Raw genomic sequence first — 18,663 nt, 5'->3', positions numbered from 1 at the left:
ATAAATGGTTTGTATTTTATCAATATATGAGCCGTGCCGTGGGAAAACCAACATAGTGGCTTTGCGACCAGCATGGATCCAGACCAGCCTGCGCATCCGCGCAGTCTGGTCAGGCTCCATGCTGTTCGCTAACGGTTTCTCTAATTGCAGTAGGCTTTAAAAGCGAACAGCACGGATCCTGACCAGACTGCGCGGATGCGCAGGCTGGTCTGGATCCATGCTGGTCGCAAACCCACTATGTTGGTTTTCTCATGGCACGGCTCATATATTTACCATATTTTCCAACCATACAAACAAATAAAAGGACCTTCTTACAGACAGACAGACAGACGGAACACCTACCTAACGGGTTGGCAAATAAAGACCATATTTTGTATATGGTCTTAAACGAACCTACAATGTTTCATAGAATATCTTTTGCACAATAAGGACTTTCTCTGGATACATTTCTTGTGACTGATTGACAGATAAACAGATGGACAGACATAAATGGACAAAAATAAAATTTTGTAAAGATTTGCCATGTTTTAGTCTACCTACGGACAAAATTTCAAAATCTATTTCTTGTGACTGACGAATGGAGAGACACGAACGAATGCACAGCAAAACGGACAAAATAAAATAATACGCATATTTTCAATATTGCCTTCTATTCTATGTATCATGTTTCACGAAAACTAGTACTTTTTAAGTTGTAAAAGAATCCGTTTTGTCCAAAGTTTTAGCTATTTATTGCAATAACAACCATTTTTTTTAATAATTTGCATAATATCCTTACGGTTTTTTATCTAAAAATTTCATTACAACACCTTGCATTTTCAAACTATTGCTTTTGCCACTGAAACCATCTTTTTTTGACGTAGCAACAAAATGAAAATGACGTGGATAATCTCCTTCTAGTCCAAGTTTCATTAATGAATTAATATATAGCAAAACCATGTTTTAGACGAAATAAGAAATAATTTCACGAGGGCGTAGCCCAACTGAATTATCATGCGCAGCGTATAACAAATACCGAGTATTGAGTATATTAAAACATGGTTCTGCTTTATATTATTTTTATTCTAATATGCCTTTTATTTGAACAAGTGGATAAATAGCGGTATGAATTAGTGTAACACAGTTCTGTGATATCATTTCGATTCTAAAACGTCTTATATATAAAACAGTATATCAAATGAGGAGCGTGTGTATGGCGCCAACGATCAAATAATATTTAGACGTTACGTAAACCTGATTTCCTTGATGTAATGAAAATATGCATGGTTTTTATATTACATTTATCAAAAGAGAACAATTATTTATTTTTAAAAAAAACTGCCATATACATGCGTAGTGGTGGTAATGAAAGAAGTCTCAAAGCATTTAATTATAGATGCTGGTGACTTTCTAATTTTCACTCTTTGATATACAGTAATTAGAATTTTTGATTCTCTTTCACCTTGCCTCCCATGTTTCATCCGCCCTGTATCGCAATTCCAAGCTAAAGCAAGACAGTGAAGCTGCTATCTTGAAATGACGTCACAATTTTAGGAAATATTTTTTCCAGTGACATAAAACCCTTTCCGATTTTAATCATATACGTGTAAATTTTATTTTTTAGATACCAGAAGAAAAATGACAACCCCTACAGATGCAACAAATAAGGTAACTAACATCTCTAAATAAATACCAGCAGTATCACCAGAACTACCTCTACATTTCTATTTTAATCATTTTTTTTAAATTTTAAAGTCATGATTGTATTGGGCATCTTAATATCATTCTAGATATTCGATTAATAAAATCATGGAAGTATAGAAGAATTAGTCAGAAAGTGAATGAAGGTAAATTGTTTATTATAGTGACATATGAATATGTTTTCTTCACTAGAGGCAATCGCTCACAAAGTCATTTTATTTTGTGCTTATATGCTTGCGTTTGAAGCTGGTGGAAGAATATTGACAAATTAGTTTGTTTTAGCTACAGATTTGTTTTTAAGTCCATGGCAATACTTTGTTTTCATTTGCAGATTCCTGCAAAAACCACACCAGATGTTCAAAAAGACGACGTGTTTACGGAATGGCGGAGTCGGAAGGCATCTATCAACGCCTTTAGTGGTCTGAAACCTCCAGGAGATATTAGCAGCCGACGTAAATCCAATCTGCGGGATTTGACCACCCACCTTGCAGGCGCAAGAGGGGCTGGATTGAGACGGCTCACGATGTCTATACGGGCAAAATCAGACATTTCCGCTGACATGGTCAAGCCGACTGTGAAGAAGGAAAACACGTACAGAATGAGACCTGATGATGACAAGGGATTTTCTGTGGCAAAAGTAGAAAAAGCTGTGAAAGAGCTGTTTGAAGACGAGTTAGAAGGTGTAGAGTACAGTCACGATACTTCGAGCAAACTCGCATGTGAGATTTCAGAAAAGGTTAAAGAGAGGGTGAAAGATTTTAATTTTGCGCGTTTCAAAATTTCAGTAAATGTGATCGTTGGACAGGTTGATGACCAAGGTATGGAAGTTGTTAGTCGGTGTGTTTGGGATGACAAACTGGACCGTAGTGTTTGTGTTACCTTCAAAAATAAATCTTTATATGTGATCGCGCTTATATTTGGTGTGTATTTTGAATGATGCTGATTATTTTTCACGCTGATATTTTTCCAGTATTCTGTATGTTTTTCAACCATCAAATCCTTTACAAATGACTTACATTCTTCAAACTTTGAGAAAACCTACTGAAACACTATTGATGAATATGCCTTTGGTCTTTGGACGATTTTGAGCGTTTAGTGAAGTTTTCATTCAATAAACATTAGATAGTGCTAAGATAAGATAAAAGTGCTTAAGGTTTCTCACGTTAATTTTCCTTTCTGATGTGAAGTGTACAAAGTTGCTGTTCTATTTATTTATTAATTTTTAGCTCGACTATCCGAAGAATAGTCTAGCTATTCTACTCACCCTGGCGTCGGCGTCGGCGTCACACCTTGGTTAAGTTTTTGCATGCAAGTACATAAGCTATCATTTAAAGGCATATAGCTTTGAAAGTTATTTATTCTTTTTCTAGATCAATTACCAACCTCACTTGGTCAAGTTCCATAACTCTAACATGTATTTTGAGCAAATTATGCCCCCTTTTGGACTTAGGAAATTCTGGTTAAAGTTTTACATGCAAGTTACTATCTCCAAAACTAATGCAGATATTGAATTGAAACTTCACATGTGTATTCGGGGTTATAAAACTAGTTGATAGCACCAAGTCCTATAACTCTGACCTTCATTTTGGCCAAATTATGCCCCCTTTTGGACTTAGAAAATTCTGGTTAAAGTTTTGCGTGCAAGTACATACAGCTATTACTAAAATGCACATAGATTTGAAACTTATTTTTTCTTTTTATAGATCAATTACCTACCTCACTGGGTCAAGTCCCATAACTCTGACATGTATTTTGGCCAAATTATGCCCCCTTTTGGACTTAGAAAATTTTGGTTAAAGTTTTACATGCAAGTACATACAGCTATTACTAAAAGGCATATAGATTTGAAACTTATTTTTTCTTTTTCTAGATCAATTACCTACCTCACTGGGTCAAGTTCCATAACTCTGACATATATTTTGGGCAAATTATGCCCCCTTTTGGACTTAGAAAATCCTGGTTAAAGTTTTACATGCAAGTAACTATCTCCAAAACTACTACAGATATTAAATTGAAACTTCACATGTGTCTTCGGGGTTATAAAACTAGTTGATAGCACCAAGTCCCATAACTCTGACATGTATTTTGGGCAAATTATGCCCCCTTTAGGAAAAATCCTCGTTAAAGTTTTGCGTGCAAGTACATACAGCTATTACCCAAAGGCATATAGCTTTGAAACTTATTTATTCTTTTTCTAGGTCAATTACCAACCTCACTGGGTCAAGTTCAATAACTCTTAACATGTATTTTGAGCAAATTATGCCCCCTTTTGGACTTAGAAAATTCTGGTTAAAGTTTTACATGCAAGTTACAATCCCTAAAACTAATGCAGATATTGAATTGAAACTTAACATATTTCTTCGGGGTTATAGAACTAGCTGATAACATCAAGTCCCATTACTCTGATATGTATTTTGGTCAAATGATGTTCCCTTTTGAACTTAATTAAAACTCTTCTAATATTTAACATTTTGGGTAATAATTTCTTGCTTCTATGACAATATAATATTTCGAATAGTCGAGCTTGGCTGTCTTACGGACAGCTCTTGTTGAAAGTGTTCATATTTTTCAAATCTGAAATCCTTTTAGTAGTTTGATTTGATTAATTTTTGAAAATAAACATTCATTCAGAAGAAAATTCGTTTTTATGGATTATCACAATGTTTATAATATGTTTCTCATTATTTTTTTCAAAGAAAATTTGCAATTTGACAATAGCGGCCATTTTAAATTCTTCTAGAATATAAATATTTTTCCAAGGATGTCATCCAGTGAATTCTCATCAACTGGACGACTGCAAAAATACTTTGTATATACCCTGTTTCAAGGTTAAGTTCAAGTTCTACTAAACTGTTATCCCAGAAATTTAGTAGATGACTGAAGCTCGAGTCCATCAAATCTTCCATAAAACATCGTAGCTTCTAACAATCAAGAATTTTGAGTTGACTTTTTAATGACTATCTAAGTTCGTATTAAAATAAAATAAAAATTGTTTGTTTTTTTTTTTTTTTTTTTTTTTTTTTGTTCTATTTTATTTTAATACATAGTCATCCTAACGGAAACATACAGGAATAGCTGCTGAGTACCCTGTTGTCATCCGCTGTATTTGTTGACACTGTGTAATATTCACATCAGCCAGATTATGAGTTTTGTTTTTATTGTCCTTTTAAATTCATAACTATATAAATTACTATGTGCTTTTGAAAATACTATATCAATTTTTGTCTTCAAAATAATGATCTTAGCAGGCTAAAAATAAAGGAAAGGTCGATCCTATTACCTGACAAACCCGCTAGAAAATGGACTGAAGTACATTTTTGTATTACAAAAAAAATGATATTAAAATCTATTTTCGTTTCGATTTTTTAATATATGTACCACCGACGAGATAAGATAGACATACACTATTGGTGGGCGAGTTGTAATATATTTTCACGATACCTACAGTGGCAATTCTAGCAAAATACTTTTCCATCAATCTTTTTCAAGCATATTTAGATGTGTGCGAAAGTCGTGGTTCTGTTTCATAAAAAATATATTTCTTGAAAAAAGACAGGAATCTTCTCTGACCGTCTGATAATGCTCGGTGGACTTAATTAAGATAGTAATATATACGCTAGTATGAATAGATCTCCGGACAGAAAATATGAGACGAATGTCAAAAAATGCTTTTGTAAGGAATATCACCGGCCTAAACATTGTTTATATCTGTTATCCATATATATTCGTATCGTTATTGACAGTTGACCAACTTCAGACAAATATTTTATAACAGTTGACAATATTATGACATCATGTCAATTTACTGTCAAGCAAGTGTATAGCGCATGTTTTCACACCTAAGATATATAATGTAATTTCTGCTTAACAATACTATCCTAATAAAACAATTATTTCCGCCCCGGCTGACATCCAAAAATATTTAGCTTTATATGTCATTAAAAATATACTGATGTATAGGCCTACATATACAGATATATACTAATGCTACTGTCAGGCGATAATAAACGAACGCTTCCTGTAGTCTAAATGCAAAACGACAAACCAGAAATAGAGACAGAAAAAAAAGCAAACTGAGTGTTCGTAATTATAAGAAAAGTCTGTGTATATTTTAATAAGCGACTCCTCTTTCTTAACGTGACCAAAACCTATGTTTTGGGACCGACAACCATTTTTGGTCAGTCTGAAAATGATAAACACTTACAACTGAGATACTGCATTTTGTCACTAAGACGCGACATAATTGTCTCTTTCTTTCTTAATTTATATTCAGTATCAATAGTTTTACATCAAGAAAACGATTGACTCCCATTAAATTGTTATTCTCCAAAGATATCATAGTAAGCACGGTTGTTTGTGCCAGACAATTTAGGGAAAAAGGAAAATCCATGTACTTTTTTGTCTTATTTATTTTCATATCATATACAAAACAAATGAAACAGACATTAAATTTAAATAATAAATTATCATCTTTAAGTAATGATCACACATTGTATAATGTTTAAGGTAACAATTTCCACATTAACACAACATTTTAACAACATCTGCGGCTGCGTAAATTCTTCTTGCTTGGCTGAAATTCTGGCGTACCATGATATTCAACAGAACTATCATGTCCTTCCCTTGTCACCATACTTAATATTATTGTCATGATTTTTGATATGCATTGAAAGTCGCAACCCTTTGACACCAGTTGCGACTTGTAGTTCCTGATTTCCGGGCTCTGTTAACGTCCAACTGTATCTTCAATCTGTGATAGCACAAATGGCATTCTTTCTTACGTGAATAACCAATTTGAATGAAATGCATATTGTGAATCAGTTTAAACAGCCACGCTACCTTGTATGTAAAATATTACATTTTATCTGCCCGTAACAGTCCAAGCTCTGGCCCCGTGTTCACAAAACATTTTCAGTCTCAGCTGAGTTTGATAATGAAACTTTATTTCTCATTTATATCTAAATAGCATGTTTTAAACTTTATTTTAAGTTAATATCTACTTTCAAGTGGCTATTCAGTATTGATGGTTAGTCTCAGTTGGAATTTAATCTCGAAGTTTTAGTAAAATCGATATTAAAATTTCAAACTCAAACTCAGCTGAGACCGAAAAATGTTTTGTGAACACGGAGCCTGTTTTCTATTTATTAAGTCGTCAATCTGACGGTAAGTTTGCAACTGTACGAAGTCTCAATCTCAAAGCTTGTGAACTGCAAACTCTCCACGAACCACGTGCACTTTTTAAGTTCCTGTACACGTTCCATGCTTCTCCATGGGACTGAATACATATCATCCACGGATCAGTTCTATACTTTATGCGCACATTATCAGGACATAGACAATTTCAAACTGTTTTTGTTCAATTTATAAACACTTTAATTGTCTATGCGGCATTCTGCAATGTGTACGAACGTTGGTGTCATATTATTAAATGGATTAAGCACTACGAAAAAATCCCACATGAATAACAATGATAATTCTTATAACTCAACATTTCCATTATACACATCTGCAGATTTGTCACTGGCACTTCCATTTACTTCCGGTGATTCTCCTAGAGGTTTTTCTCCGCCATTTTGTATAACGCTGGTTCCTTGCTCAGCATCGGCAGCCTCGTTATCAAACGCCTGGTTCTGGTGATTGACTGCTTCCGCGTTATTTCCGCTGATATTGACCTTTTCAGAGCGTCTGAAAAGCAAGGTCATTATACTTTAGCTTAATGAGAAACTGATGGCTGACTGCATATACATTACTTATAGCAATAAAGGCATTCTAGTAATTTCATCACTTACTAGAATTTTATAATGATTTCATATGGCATTTTAGAAGATTCTACTTGGTATGATGTAGATTTTGAGTCAATCGTCTACTTAAATTTAGACTTTGTTTGATGAGACAGCCATAAATGTTTGAAATGATTACCAGAAGTATATGGATATACACAGAAGGAAGCTAAGGGTAATTGTTCAATGAATGCTATAGAGTCTAACTTACCGTTTTCTGCCATTGTGACAAAATATTCCAATCACAACTGCCAATACCACTAGACCAACAATAGCACCAACAACAATTACTGAAAAATAAAACAATATGAACGTGTGAACTATTTAACTAAAATCATAAAATATGCCTAAGTTAAACATTGCATTTTAATTAAAATAATGAATTGATGATGTATATTTTGATTTGATACTGTAGTATTTAAACTTTGGTAATTATTGTTTACAAAAGCAAAAACAGGACTGAGCATTTATTAGTTTACTGTTAAATATTATGTAAACTTTGATTATTTTTTTGCGGCATTGTTGTACGTTACATGCTGCAAGTGTACTAAAGAGGACGAGTTCAAATGACACTGTACAACGTGCTAAAGTATTCACAAAATGTATAATCTTACTGTATGTATCATTGTTCATGTCAAATGCTGAACTCTTGCTACTGCCAGTGTCGAAGTAAACATTCATACCACTGTCACCGGCCTTATCCGTCTTCGTGTTCACGGGATCAGCTGCATCAGAAACTACTACCGACTCTTCAATCATTTTCAAACTTTGTCTAGGTGTAGTTGGTGTATTCATATGTGAGGGACGCTTTGGGTTTATTGGTTCTGGAATAGCTTCGTTTATGAAAGCGGTGTCCTGTTTTGTGGCAGGAATCTCCTTCGTCTTTTCTGTTGACTGTTCTACATCCTGAGTGCTCGTCGCAGGAATAGTGCTTTGTTCCATATCTGCTGCTTTTCCATCTACTGAAGTCTTTAAGGAAGGTTTTATTTCAGGAATGATTTGTTTTTCAATATCGGCTAATACATTTGACGGTACATTTGCATTTGTAGAACTCTCGATATAATCTTTAATCTCAGAAACAGCTAATTCATTTTGAATATTCTTTTGCACCATTACGTCTTCGACAATTACAGGAATAATTTCTCTGGAAGTTGTTGTTTGCGTTTCGGATGCAGATTGTATAGAAGTTGTTGTTTGCATATCAGGAGCATTTTCTGTAACGACTGATGTTTGCATTTCAGAAGCAGTTTCTGTAGGAGATGTTGTTGACATGTCAGCAACAGTTCCCGTAAAAGTTGTTGTCTGCATATCAGGAGTGTTTTCTGCAACGGCTGACGTTTGCATTTCAGAAGCAGTTTCTGTAAAAGTTGTTGTTTGCACATCAGGAACATTTTCTGTAACGGCTGATGTTTGCATTTCAGCAGCAGTTTCTGTAGAAGTTTTTGTTCGCACACCGAGAACATTTTCTGTAACGACTGATGTTTGCACTTCAGAAGTTGTAGTTGATATGTCAGTAGCAGTTCCTGTAGAAGTTGTCGTTCGCATATTAGGAGCAGCTTCTGTTACAGTTGATGTTTTTATTTCAGACGCAGTTTTTGTAAAAGTTGTTGTTTGCATTTCAAGATCAGTTCCAATTAAAGTTGTTGTTTCCATTTCAGAAGCAGTTTCTTTAGAAGTAGTCGTTTGTATTTCAGAAGCAGTTTCTCTAAAAAATGATTTTTGCATATCAGGAACAATACTTATAGGTATGTCTGTAGACATTTCTAGCATTTCAGATACATCTGATATAGCTGAGGGTTTGATTGTTGACTGTTCGGCATCATTCATGATCATCAACTTCTCAGTATGAACCCCGTTTCCAGCGGTGAATGCGGTTGTTGGTAAGTCTTGGGTCACTGGAATAACTGTACCATGAGTTGTTACTTCTTTCATTGTCTCGCTGTTGATATTCAATGGAACGGTTTCTGTTGCGGTGAGTAAATTGTGTTGATCAATATTACCGTCATTTATAGTTCCATCAGTTGTTGTACTGGAAACAGTTGTCTGCTCTGACAATATAGCACTCGCTACACTCTCTGGTGGTGTTGAATAGTCAGAAGCTGTTTTACTGACTTCTGTCATATCATTATGTGATACTTCTAAAGAAGGCATATCCACGCGACGAATAAAGGACAAATTATCTAGATTTTCTGTGACAACTTCTGATGTTGGTTCTGTCACGCTGACTTCAGGTATAGGCTCATTCAGGCTATGGACAAAGGACAAATGATTTACCTTATTTTCGTTGAAAATCGGTGATGCATCGCTGGAAATGACCTTGGGTAAGAAAGTAGTACCAGCAGAGACAAATGAGTCTCGATCAACAACATTAGGTCCAGTCTGTGTCAGGTTTACCGCTGATATAGGTATATCGCCTCCATAAACGACTGGCGACTGCTCTGTAGTTTGTAAGCTACTCTCTGGGGTAATTGTAGACGAATTCATTACGGGGGAATACAAGCTTTCCTGATGAGCTGAATCAATCGTCCTCATAAATGATGACGTTACGTCAGTTGCATTAGCTACGAACATAGGTTGGTTTTCTCTGTAAATGAATGAGGTATCTTGTATATTTCTTTTCCCAAAATCTGGTACTGTTTCAGTGGATGTTTCTGTGAAGAGTTCCCTTGGTGGTTCCGCAATGTTTGTATCTGGTGCCATATGAGACAAATAGTTAGTAAAATCAAAGCTAGAGCTGTAATCAGTGGTTTTCTCTACCAGCATACCACTTGTTGTAGTTTCAGGAGTGCTCCTCTTGCCTAATCCAGTGTCTGTTACAGTACTACTAAACACTGAAAGTTTACTCTCTGGCGAAAATGCTGATGCATCGTAAGAGCCTCTAAAATTCCCATCGGCCTTGTTAAATGTTGTGTCAGGCATTGATGGCTCTTTATACATAACTTCTAATGGACTTGGTATGGTCGGCACATCAGAATATGTCACATCGTTTACAGCCAGTGGATCAACAACACTACCTAGACCTTTGTTTACTATTCTGGATAAATTATTAACTGATTCATTTATTTTGTCCGAAACACTAATTGGTGATTCAAACATAAAAGGAACATTAGTAGAAATGTCAATTTCACTGATGTTCACTTGAGTATTTTGTTCTAACCCTCCCGGAACTCTATTCTGTGTAAGGTTGTTTACCAATGAATCTGTCACTTGTGGCAGAAATCCGGGAGTTGTAGTTGGAATTAGTTCGGAAACCACTGCTGGACTTGATCCAAAATTTTCTAATATTTTGGTTATGTTCCCATTACTTTTGGAAATATCTTTAGTACTAATAAACTCATTTGGAACTGGATAAGTTGAGTTTTCTGCTGGTTCAAATAGCTTTTCAGACATTTTTGCGACAACATCAACTGGCTCCGAGCTTTCCATGACAACACGTGCTTCGTGGGTTGTGTAAGGAGACGTTTTGAACGCACTGAAATTCATTTCAGTGCTTGACACAGCGTTTTCTGCAACTGTGTTTGTCACAGTGGGATAGTCCATTTTAACAGCAAATCTGTCCATTTGATAATCAGAAGTTCCTACATCAAACCTGTTGCTATTATCAGTATTCGTTTCATTGACACTGAAGCTTGTAGTCTCATTGACACTACTATTTTCATAATCGGTGGTTAGATTTAACGTATTATTTATATTGTGTGTATCATATGTGTACATAGTCTTCAGATCGGCTTTACTTGCAGTCGTATTTTGCTCTGGTTCAACCGTCACTGGATCAAAAGATGGAAATTGTATTGAAAAATCTGCATTATTTGTTTCTGATATGTTATGTGTAGTTCCGGCCAAGTCTGATTCCATAGAAGAAGAACTGACACTCATTATCAGTGAATTAGATATATCTGTTGGCAAGGTCGTTCCGGAAATATCGGAATGTGACAGAAAATCTGTTTTAAATGTTTTAATTTGGTCTAGATTTGAAGTAGAAGCTTCCGGCATGATTTGATTAGATGTCGTAATTTGATTAGATGTCGTTGTTTCGGCTACTTGACTTCCATCAAGTAAAATATCCACCGGTACTGAATCTATGTTTTGTATTGTTTTGGACACACCAGAACCGCCTCCGTTGAAAAGGATTGTACCAGTATGTATAGCAGTCAAAACATCTTTAGGATTGGCTTCAGTTGTATTTGATGTAGAGTTTACTGTGGAAAGTTCTACATTGCCGTCAGTAGCATTCTGTATTGTAGTGTCGGTGTTGTTGATATTGTCAAAAGGAGAGCTCGTGAACATCAAGTTTAGATTTTGAGGTATAGTTGTAGTAAATGACGGCTCATATTGTCGCTTTGTTGAACTGTACAGAGTAGTTTGTTCTGCAGGTTGTTCTGTTGCTGTGATTGAAGTATCCGTTGTCGATATTTCTGTTCTTGAGGAACTGGTCTCATTTGTAATTGTTGGTTGTTCCATTACCAAATCAACAGCCATGTCGATTTTATCGATCATGGTACTATAATTGTGCTGTGCGGAACTGTTTAGAGATTTTAATTCTGCAGTTTGTGTTGTGATAGCTGAATTACCTGTTGTTGATAGTTCTATTCCAGAGAAACTTGTCTCGTTTGTATTTGCCGATTGTTCCATCACCAAAGCAACAGGCAAGTTGTTAACATCAGTGACGGTAGTATTATGTTGCTTTGTTGAATTGTATAGAGAGGTTGATTCTGCAGTTTGTTGCTTTGTGGTATCTGAAGTACCCGCTGTAAACATTTTTATACTGGAAGAAATAGTTTCATTTGTTATGACTGTATTATCAACTGCCGCGTCGACAGTGGTTTTATTTATATCAGTTGCTGTGCTATTTATAACATCTGTTTTGTCCAGTGAAACGTATGATACGGGGGTTGTTTGAACATCAGACACAGTGGTTGCATGAACATCAGATACAGTGGTTCTTTGGGCATCAGATACAGTGGTTCTTTGGGCATCAGGTACAGTGGTTCTTTGGGCATCAGATACAGTCGTTCTTTTGGCATCAGATACAGTCGTTCTTTGGGCATAAGATACAGTGGTACTTTGGGCATCAGATACAGTGGTTCTTTGAGCATCAGATACAGTGGTTATTTGAGAATCAGACACAGTGGTTATTGAAGCATCAGGTACCGTGGTTCTTTCAGCAGCAGATACAGTATTTCTTTGAGCATCAGGTACAGTGGTTCTTTGAGCATCAGATACAGGGGTTCTTTGGGCATCAGATACAGGGGTTGTTTGCGCATCAGATACAGGGGTTATTGGAGCATCAGGTACCGTGGTTCTTTCAGCATCAGATACAGTAGTTCTTTGAGCATCAGGTACAGTGGTTCTTTGAGCATCAGATACAGGGGTTATTTGGGCATCAGATACAGGGGTTGTTTGGGCATCAGATACAGTGGTTCTTTGAGCATCAGATACTGGGGTTGTTTGAACAGCAGACACAGTCGCCGTTTGAACTTCAGATAAAGTGGTTGTTTGTACGTCTGGTGTGTCTGCAGAACAGGACACTGTAACAGTATCTCCAACTCCTGAAACAATCAACACAGAAAACTTTGTGAGTCACTCATGTTTGCAAAACGTTTCAAACGTTAACGGCAATGTCCTCTTTAAGACAACCAGCGAACTTCTTGGTATGCAAACAGTGGGACTCTTTTGATAGTCATATTTGAGGCTAACCATGTAAACAAGTAAATGATATTTTAAACACTACACTTTAGTAACATAAATGCATAAATTCGTTATCATAAATTAATATGTAAGTATTTATTCAAAGTCAGAACATATAATCTTCTGGCATAACTTCATGTATTCATTTTGTTGTTTGTTGGAAACAGTTCATTCCGGGAAACTGCCAAATAACTTACGTCCAGCAATTTCCAAAACGAGGCAGTAGTTTTTGTCGTACGAGTCGGCGTACGTCTCAAACGTCGTCACACCAACGTTGTATTGTGACGTATCAAGGTAAGTACCTGACATTAAACACTGAAAACGTATGCTGTTTCCTGATGATGAATATAGTCTGGAATGTATGCATAAAGAGGTCAGATGAACGTGTAAGAAACTGACTGAAATTTCATATTTTCCTGTTTAAATTGTATCATCTATCGCAATCAATTGGTCAAATAATATGGCATACATGCGAAAAAAGTCAAGTGATACGTGAATAAACAAAGCAATATGTAAATCGATTTTTTTCTTTCACAAAATAAGTTAACGAATACAATTTTAACGAACTGGTTGGGTTACTTGTTTTTAAAGTTTGAAAGGATAGTCTTGAAACATTTTTTTAAATTTAAATATAAAGATTTTAAGAAAATCTACTTGATAGATCTACATATTCATTTAAAACGATTGTAATTAAATACGATTCTAACTTTTAGGAAGTATTACTGAACTGCATTTCAGAACCCAGTTTAAGAATTTTAAAGACAATATTGTACAATCGTTAGCAAACTTACCTTATGGCAGAATTGCATTCTGGGTAGTTGGGTGCGACGTATGTGACAAGCTTCATAACACTGGAGGTTGTTCCGAATGTACAAGAGCAGTTACTGATAGCCGGGTCGTAGGATGATGTATCAATGAGCACGCGCTCCCCAGAGTATGTGCCAGGGACACACATTTTAGCAACTGAAATAACATACAAGAAGCATTTGACGTAAACATGATAAATGACACCCGATGCGTGTCTTTTATAAATACATGGGATAAAAAAATCAAAGCAAATGAAGTTTGGTACGAATCAGCAAAAGTAGTACTTGTAAGCTCGTTATATATCCACATGTAGACATCTTTGATAAGAATATTTGTAAATACCTGCAATAAACTACTTACATAGTCGTGTGCAAAATACAAGGGATATGATATTTGAATAATTTAAAATTTACTGTAAGTTTTATATTTGACCACTAACATTTTTAAGGCCTTTTTATATGACGACATCAACAGAGTAACATTAACAAATGTAGTCACTTACGATTTACTTATAAAACATTTGAAATCTGCAAGATGCATAGCAAAATTCTTGTTTAGTCGGCTCACCTGTCCGTGTTTATCGACATTAAATGATAGGAGTCACTTCGATTTTTTAACACGAAGCAGACTTGTACATAGCATATCGTCATAAAAATAGTCAATAATTAGAAATATTTTATATCACGTACGTGATCATGTGTCTTGTTGCAACAAGCATTTTCATACAGAATGACAATGTAAAAAAAGTTCAAAGTATACAGAGGATGAACAATAGTATCAGTAACTTAACAGTGCGAGTCTTACAGACATAGCAGCTTTAACATATTTGACTAGATTTGTTAGAACAACATGTTCCGTATTTGTATACATATGTATTATTTAAACATACATCTAGGTCATTAACTGGTAAAAGTACCTGATAATATATTTCTTCCCTCAGTTTTCATGGCTTGGTATTTAAATAAAAAGTGAAACCGATCTTCTGAATCTAACACATTATACAGAAAATGATTCGGACAAGTTCATGTGATTTGGTGCAAGACCGTATTCTGTGCACTCGCAATTCCCACGTGTATGTTTGAAACGTGAAGCTTAGGACCGTATTCTCCACAGGGTTGTGAAGAATGTGATTTGTGAAAATTTTCATAGTTGTAGAATTACCTATTTTCAATCACATGGTCAAATAAAATATGTAGGTCTGTGTGCTTAATTTTTCACAATCGCGTAATATTAATTGGAGTCCTTGTTTTGTTGCGTACTTTATGTCATTATCTTGAATTATTTTACGTATAAACCTATGTCAAATTAACTGTAACTGACTGTTCAACACCTATTATACGGGATATAACCGATTCGCTGCAAAATTTATGCTAACCGTATAACGGTAACCATGCATTATTTTAGATTTGTCCGGATAAGTGACGTTTTGTCATCACTTCCGCTTAATCAAATGTGCAGAATTGCTTTAACCGAATTTTAAAGCACTTTTATACATTTGTTCCTCAGTAACTAAAATGATTCACTGATCATGATCAATGACAAATAATTGAGTTGCACAAAAAATATGTGCCTGTCCACAAGAATGTGATTAAGTGTTCCAAAGGCATTTTTGCTATGATAAATTAATTACCATCATTATTACTTTGTTAGTATCTATGTTTTATTATATTTATAGTAATTATTGCCATTTATATTCATCACACTATTAAGGCAGTGATATTACTAGGCCATTTTTATTTCACATTTGGTGTAATAAAAACCACTTGTTAAATGTGCTAGTGAATTTGTTAGTGAATCGGTCAGATAAGTTTAGCAATCCATATTAGACCCCTTACAGTTTTGTTTTATATTGAATTTAGCGAGGATGTTACCCCAAAGTCTCAGTTAAACTATTATCAATAGTTTTTTTGCTAAAATTTCTTTATACCCTAATGGCCCCTTTTACGTAAGCATTACTCAAAAATACAAGTGGCTGAGTAATTCATCAATTACAAATATATCTATTTTCAAAGTGAATAAAAGCTTCTTTTATCTATAGACAAAATACATGTGTCATTGCAGAAAAACAGACATATGCTTTTTTCTGTCTTAATGACATTTTTCTCTGTTTATAGCTCATATCAACTGTCAAATCCACGTAATAAATGATTTATAGTATTATATCGCACACATTTTGTAACAATACCTTTTACTATTTTTACAGTATTTACGAATGGATGACTACGAGAGACTTTTTGTCATTGCCACAACGGACGGTGATTGATCGCTGGACATAAACATTGGCAATCGGTCATTTCTCGCTGACCACTGACAACATGCAAAACACTGGTCAGTTGTTCTTCAATATGCGTGTGTCACAATCTGACTAAAGTACTTGATCTTCTAAACGAAGATCTGAGAACGACCCATTCACATTCGTCTTTTGTATATTTTGGATTTCCAGTATTGCTATTTTTATTTTATCCAATCAGACGACTTGTTCGAATGTCAAAGAGTAAGAAAAATGTGCAGTCATTCCAGAGCTCGAACCCGGGACCCCTCGCTTACGAAGCAAATAGCCTACCGACTGAGCTGGCCGGCTATCTGATACATTACGACATAAGAATTGTAAATATCAAAAGTCAAGGCTACATGTAGATTTGCAAGATGTTGTAAGTTAGGCTCTGATTGGCTAGCGAAAGGGTCGTCAGAACGAGGCTATGAATAGGTCGTTCTCAGATCCTATGCGTAGCGTAAAAGGAGATGTACTTCAGTCAGATTGCATGTGTCACGCAGTGATTTAGATTAAACATGGTTTATTTAAAAAGAATTACGACAACCGTCAACATTAAGCTAAAAATTACGACATCATGTTACTTTTCAGCAATTATTACCATAACACATGATGAAATACTGATATTCGTATTTATAAATCTCCTCAGAGTATATCCTTTTAACTGATTATTAAGACATTCATACACTAAACAGTTACTCATATGAACTTCCTTTTACTGTAAAATATCTGTTTCTTATATTGCTTTGAAAAACATATACAATAAAAAAAGTGGGTGTCACGTTTCATACGAGAAAACTTTTTCTGTTAAAGCAAACGGACACCAAATTCAGCTCAAAATGGAGACCCAAAGGTAAAATGTTCTATACAGCAAAATCAAAAATGAGAACTATCTGAAACCGCCATTATGCGGAATACAATATTTTTTTCGCCATTTTGGCTGTTTAGTGTCTGTAAACCTTTAATGATAAACATAGCAAAAGATAATAGATAAGGATAATTATTTCGGAAGCACAGAGCACCACAAACACAGCCGCAGAGCTACGCATTTGCGAAGATATTTTAAATTTCCGAAAGGATTATAACCCGTTCAGCTGTTAAAATCTATATTAGGCAGTTCTATTGAATATTTATATAAATAAAAAGTTGCTTTGTTTATAGAGAGAATCGTTTATTTTCGTATAAACTACATTGGTGTAATAATATCAAGGGTGACACTTTCCACAAGAAGTCCCAGTGTACTGGATCCATTTAAACTTAAGTATAGCATTCGTTTCCTGGCAATTTCAAGCAACTGACAAAATCGCAATCTTTATTTCCATGAAATTATTGAATAAATTAAAATATTCTGCAGTCTTTGAATGTCGCTGTCATGTGACCAAGAACGATTGTTAACATACTAAACGCTTTCAAGATTTTGAAGAAAAAATATTTTCTTTATAGAACTGAAATTATTGGTGAAAAGACTGAGAAGACAGTAAGGGAGAATGTCTAAGCACCAAAATCAGCCCAGTTCTAGTGTGAGCAAGTGATACTAACTCTATGGTAAATAAATTGATCCTAAATTATATAAACGAAATGAATGTAGAATTTTTTTTAAAAAAAAATGATACCAAACGTCTGCACATTCAAACTGCGACAGCTTAATTTTGAGGCATAAAATTAAAAGCTATATATTATCCACCTATATAAAAATGTTCGTTTTTTTCTGATAGTTGGAAAGAAACACACATTTTGCGAAAAGTGACTAAACAGTTTAACTTACCATTTGAACCTTCTGGGCAAGCCTGGCCATGCACTGCAAATAACAGAAAAATCATAAAATAAGTATCCCTGAAAAGATGATGTTTTGATGAGATTTGGCGTTCATTTCATAAAATCTATTCGACTTTGAAATAAGGAATCACATACAATTTATGCAAATAAGACCTGCTGAAACGAACGATAAGTAAATTTTTTTTTTTAAAAAAAGAGAAAAAAATATATATTTACCTTTCACAGCTGTGACAAGCAATACTAAAAGTGCAAATCCACAGTACGAATTCATCTTTTAATCCAAAACGGATCCCGTGAAAGTCAATTAATAAGTTCCGTTGACAAGTTCAGTTTATAAATAATGAATTACAAAATACCGTTAAAAATAAACTCAAACATTTTACAAAAATTTGTGTATCAGGTACGGTATATACATCCAAACAATTTTATAATCTGCCTCATTTAAATAGTTTTTAATTGTATATGTGAATTTCTTTGAATAAAACGTAACGTAACGTCTATAACGTTACTAAAGTTCAATTAAAGAAACGTCCACTCGAACTTCAAAACGATAAATTTGAATTCCGTAGAAACTAAGAATCAAAAGTATGATTTCTTAATAACCGTTTTCACTCTAGAAGTGATTTGTTTCAGTATGAAGATATCATATCTGTCAAAACC

The 18,663-nt window shown here is 34.8% G+C and overlaps 2 protein-coding genes across 2 annotated transcripts; one reads left to right on the top strand and one right to left on the bottom strand.

Annotated features, from left to right (window-relative positions):
• The first annotated feature begins 1,617 nt into the window (after nucleotides 1-1,617).
• LOC123552867 (dynein light chain Tctex-type 5-like) lies at nucleotides 1,618-2,617 on the top strand. Its single transcript, XM_045342612.2, has 2 exons — nucleotides 1,618-1,647; nucleotides 2,012-2,617. Exons 1-2 carry the CDS (start codon nucleotides 1,618-1,620, stop codon nucleotides 2,615-2,617), a joined length of 636 nt encoding a protein of 211 aa, XP_045198547.2.
• A 4,540-nt stretch (nucleotides 2,618-7,157) lies between these two features.
• LOC123552866 (serine-rich adhesin for platelets-like) lies at nucleotides 7,158-18,274 on the bottom strand. The gene is made up of 7 exons (XM_053542186.1): nucleotides 18,220-18,274; nucleotides 17,993-18,025; nucleotides 13,940-14,111; nucleotides 13,346-13,500; nucleotides 8,075-13,009; nucleotides 7,672-7,750; nucleotides 7,158-7,365 (listed from the first exon to the last, which is right to left on the bottom strand). The coding sequence occupies exons 1-7, from the start codon at nucleotides 18,272-18,274 to the stop codon at nucleotides 7,158-7,160; spliced, it is 5,637 nt and encodes a 1,878-aa protein (XP_053398161.1).
• Nucleotides 18,275-18,663: the final 389 nt, after the last annotated feature.

This window comes from Mercenaria mercenaria, chromosome 4 (genome assembly GCF_021730395.1).
Source record: "Mercenaria mercenaria strain notata chromosome 4, MADL_Memer_1, whole genome shotgun sequence".
Lineage (NCBI taxonomy): Eukaryota > Metazoa > Mollusca > Bivalvia > Venerida > Veneridae > Mercenaria > Mercenaria mercenaria.
This window is presented reverse-complemented; position numbering and strand designations above follow the sequence as displayed.

Excerpts from the sequence above, each read along its gene's own strand:
- LOC123552867 (XM_045342612.2), top strand. The coding sequence starts at position 1,618 with ATGACAACCCCTACAGATGCAACAAATAAG. Across the intron at positions 1,648-2,011 it reads CTACAGATGCAACAAATAAG|ATTCCTGCAAAAACCACACC; the intron begins GTAACTAACATC and ends TTTCATTTGCAG.
- LOC123552866 (XM_053542186.1), bottom strand. The coding sequence starts at position 18,274 with ATGAATTCGTACTGTGGATTTGCACTTTTAGTATTGCTTGTCACAGCT. Across the intron at positions 13,501-13,939 it reads GAATGCAATTCTGCCATAAG|ACTATATTCATCATCAGGAA; the intron begins GTAAGTTTGCTA and ends CATACATTCCAG. Across the intron at positions 7,751-8,074 it reads CATGAACAATGATACATACA|TAATTGTTGTTGGTGCTATT; the intron begins GTAAGATTATAC and ends TTTATTTTTCAG.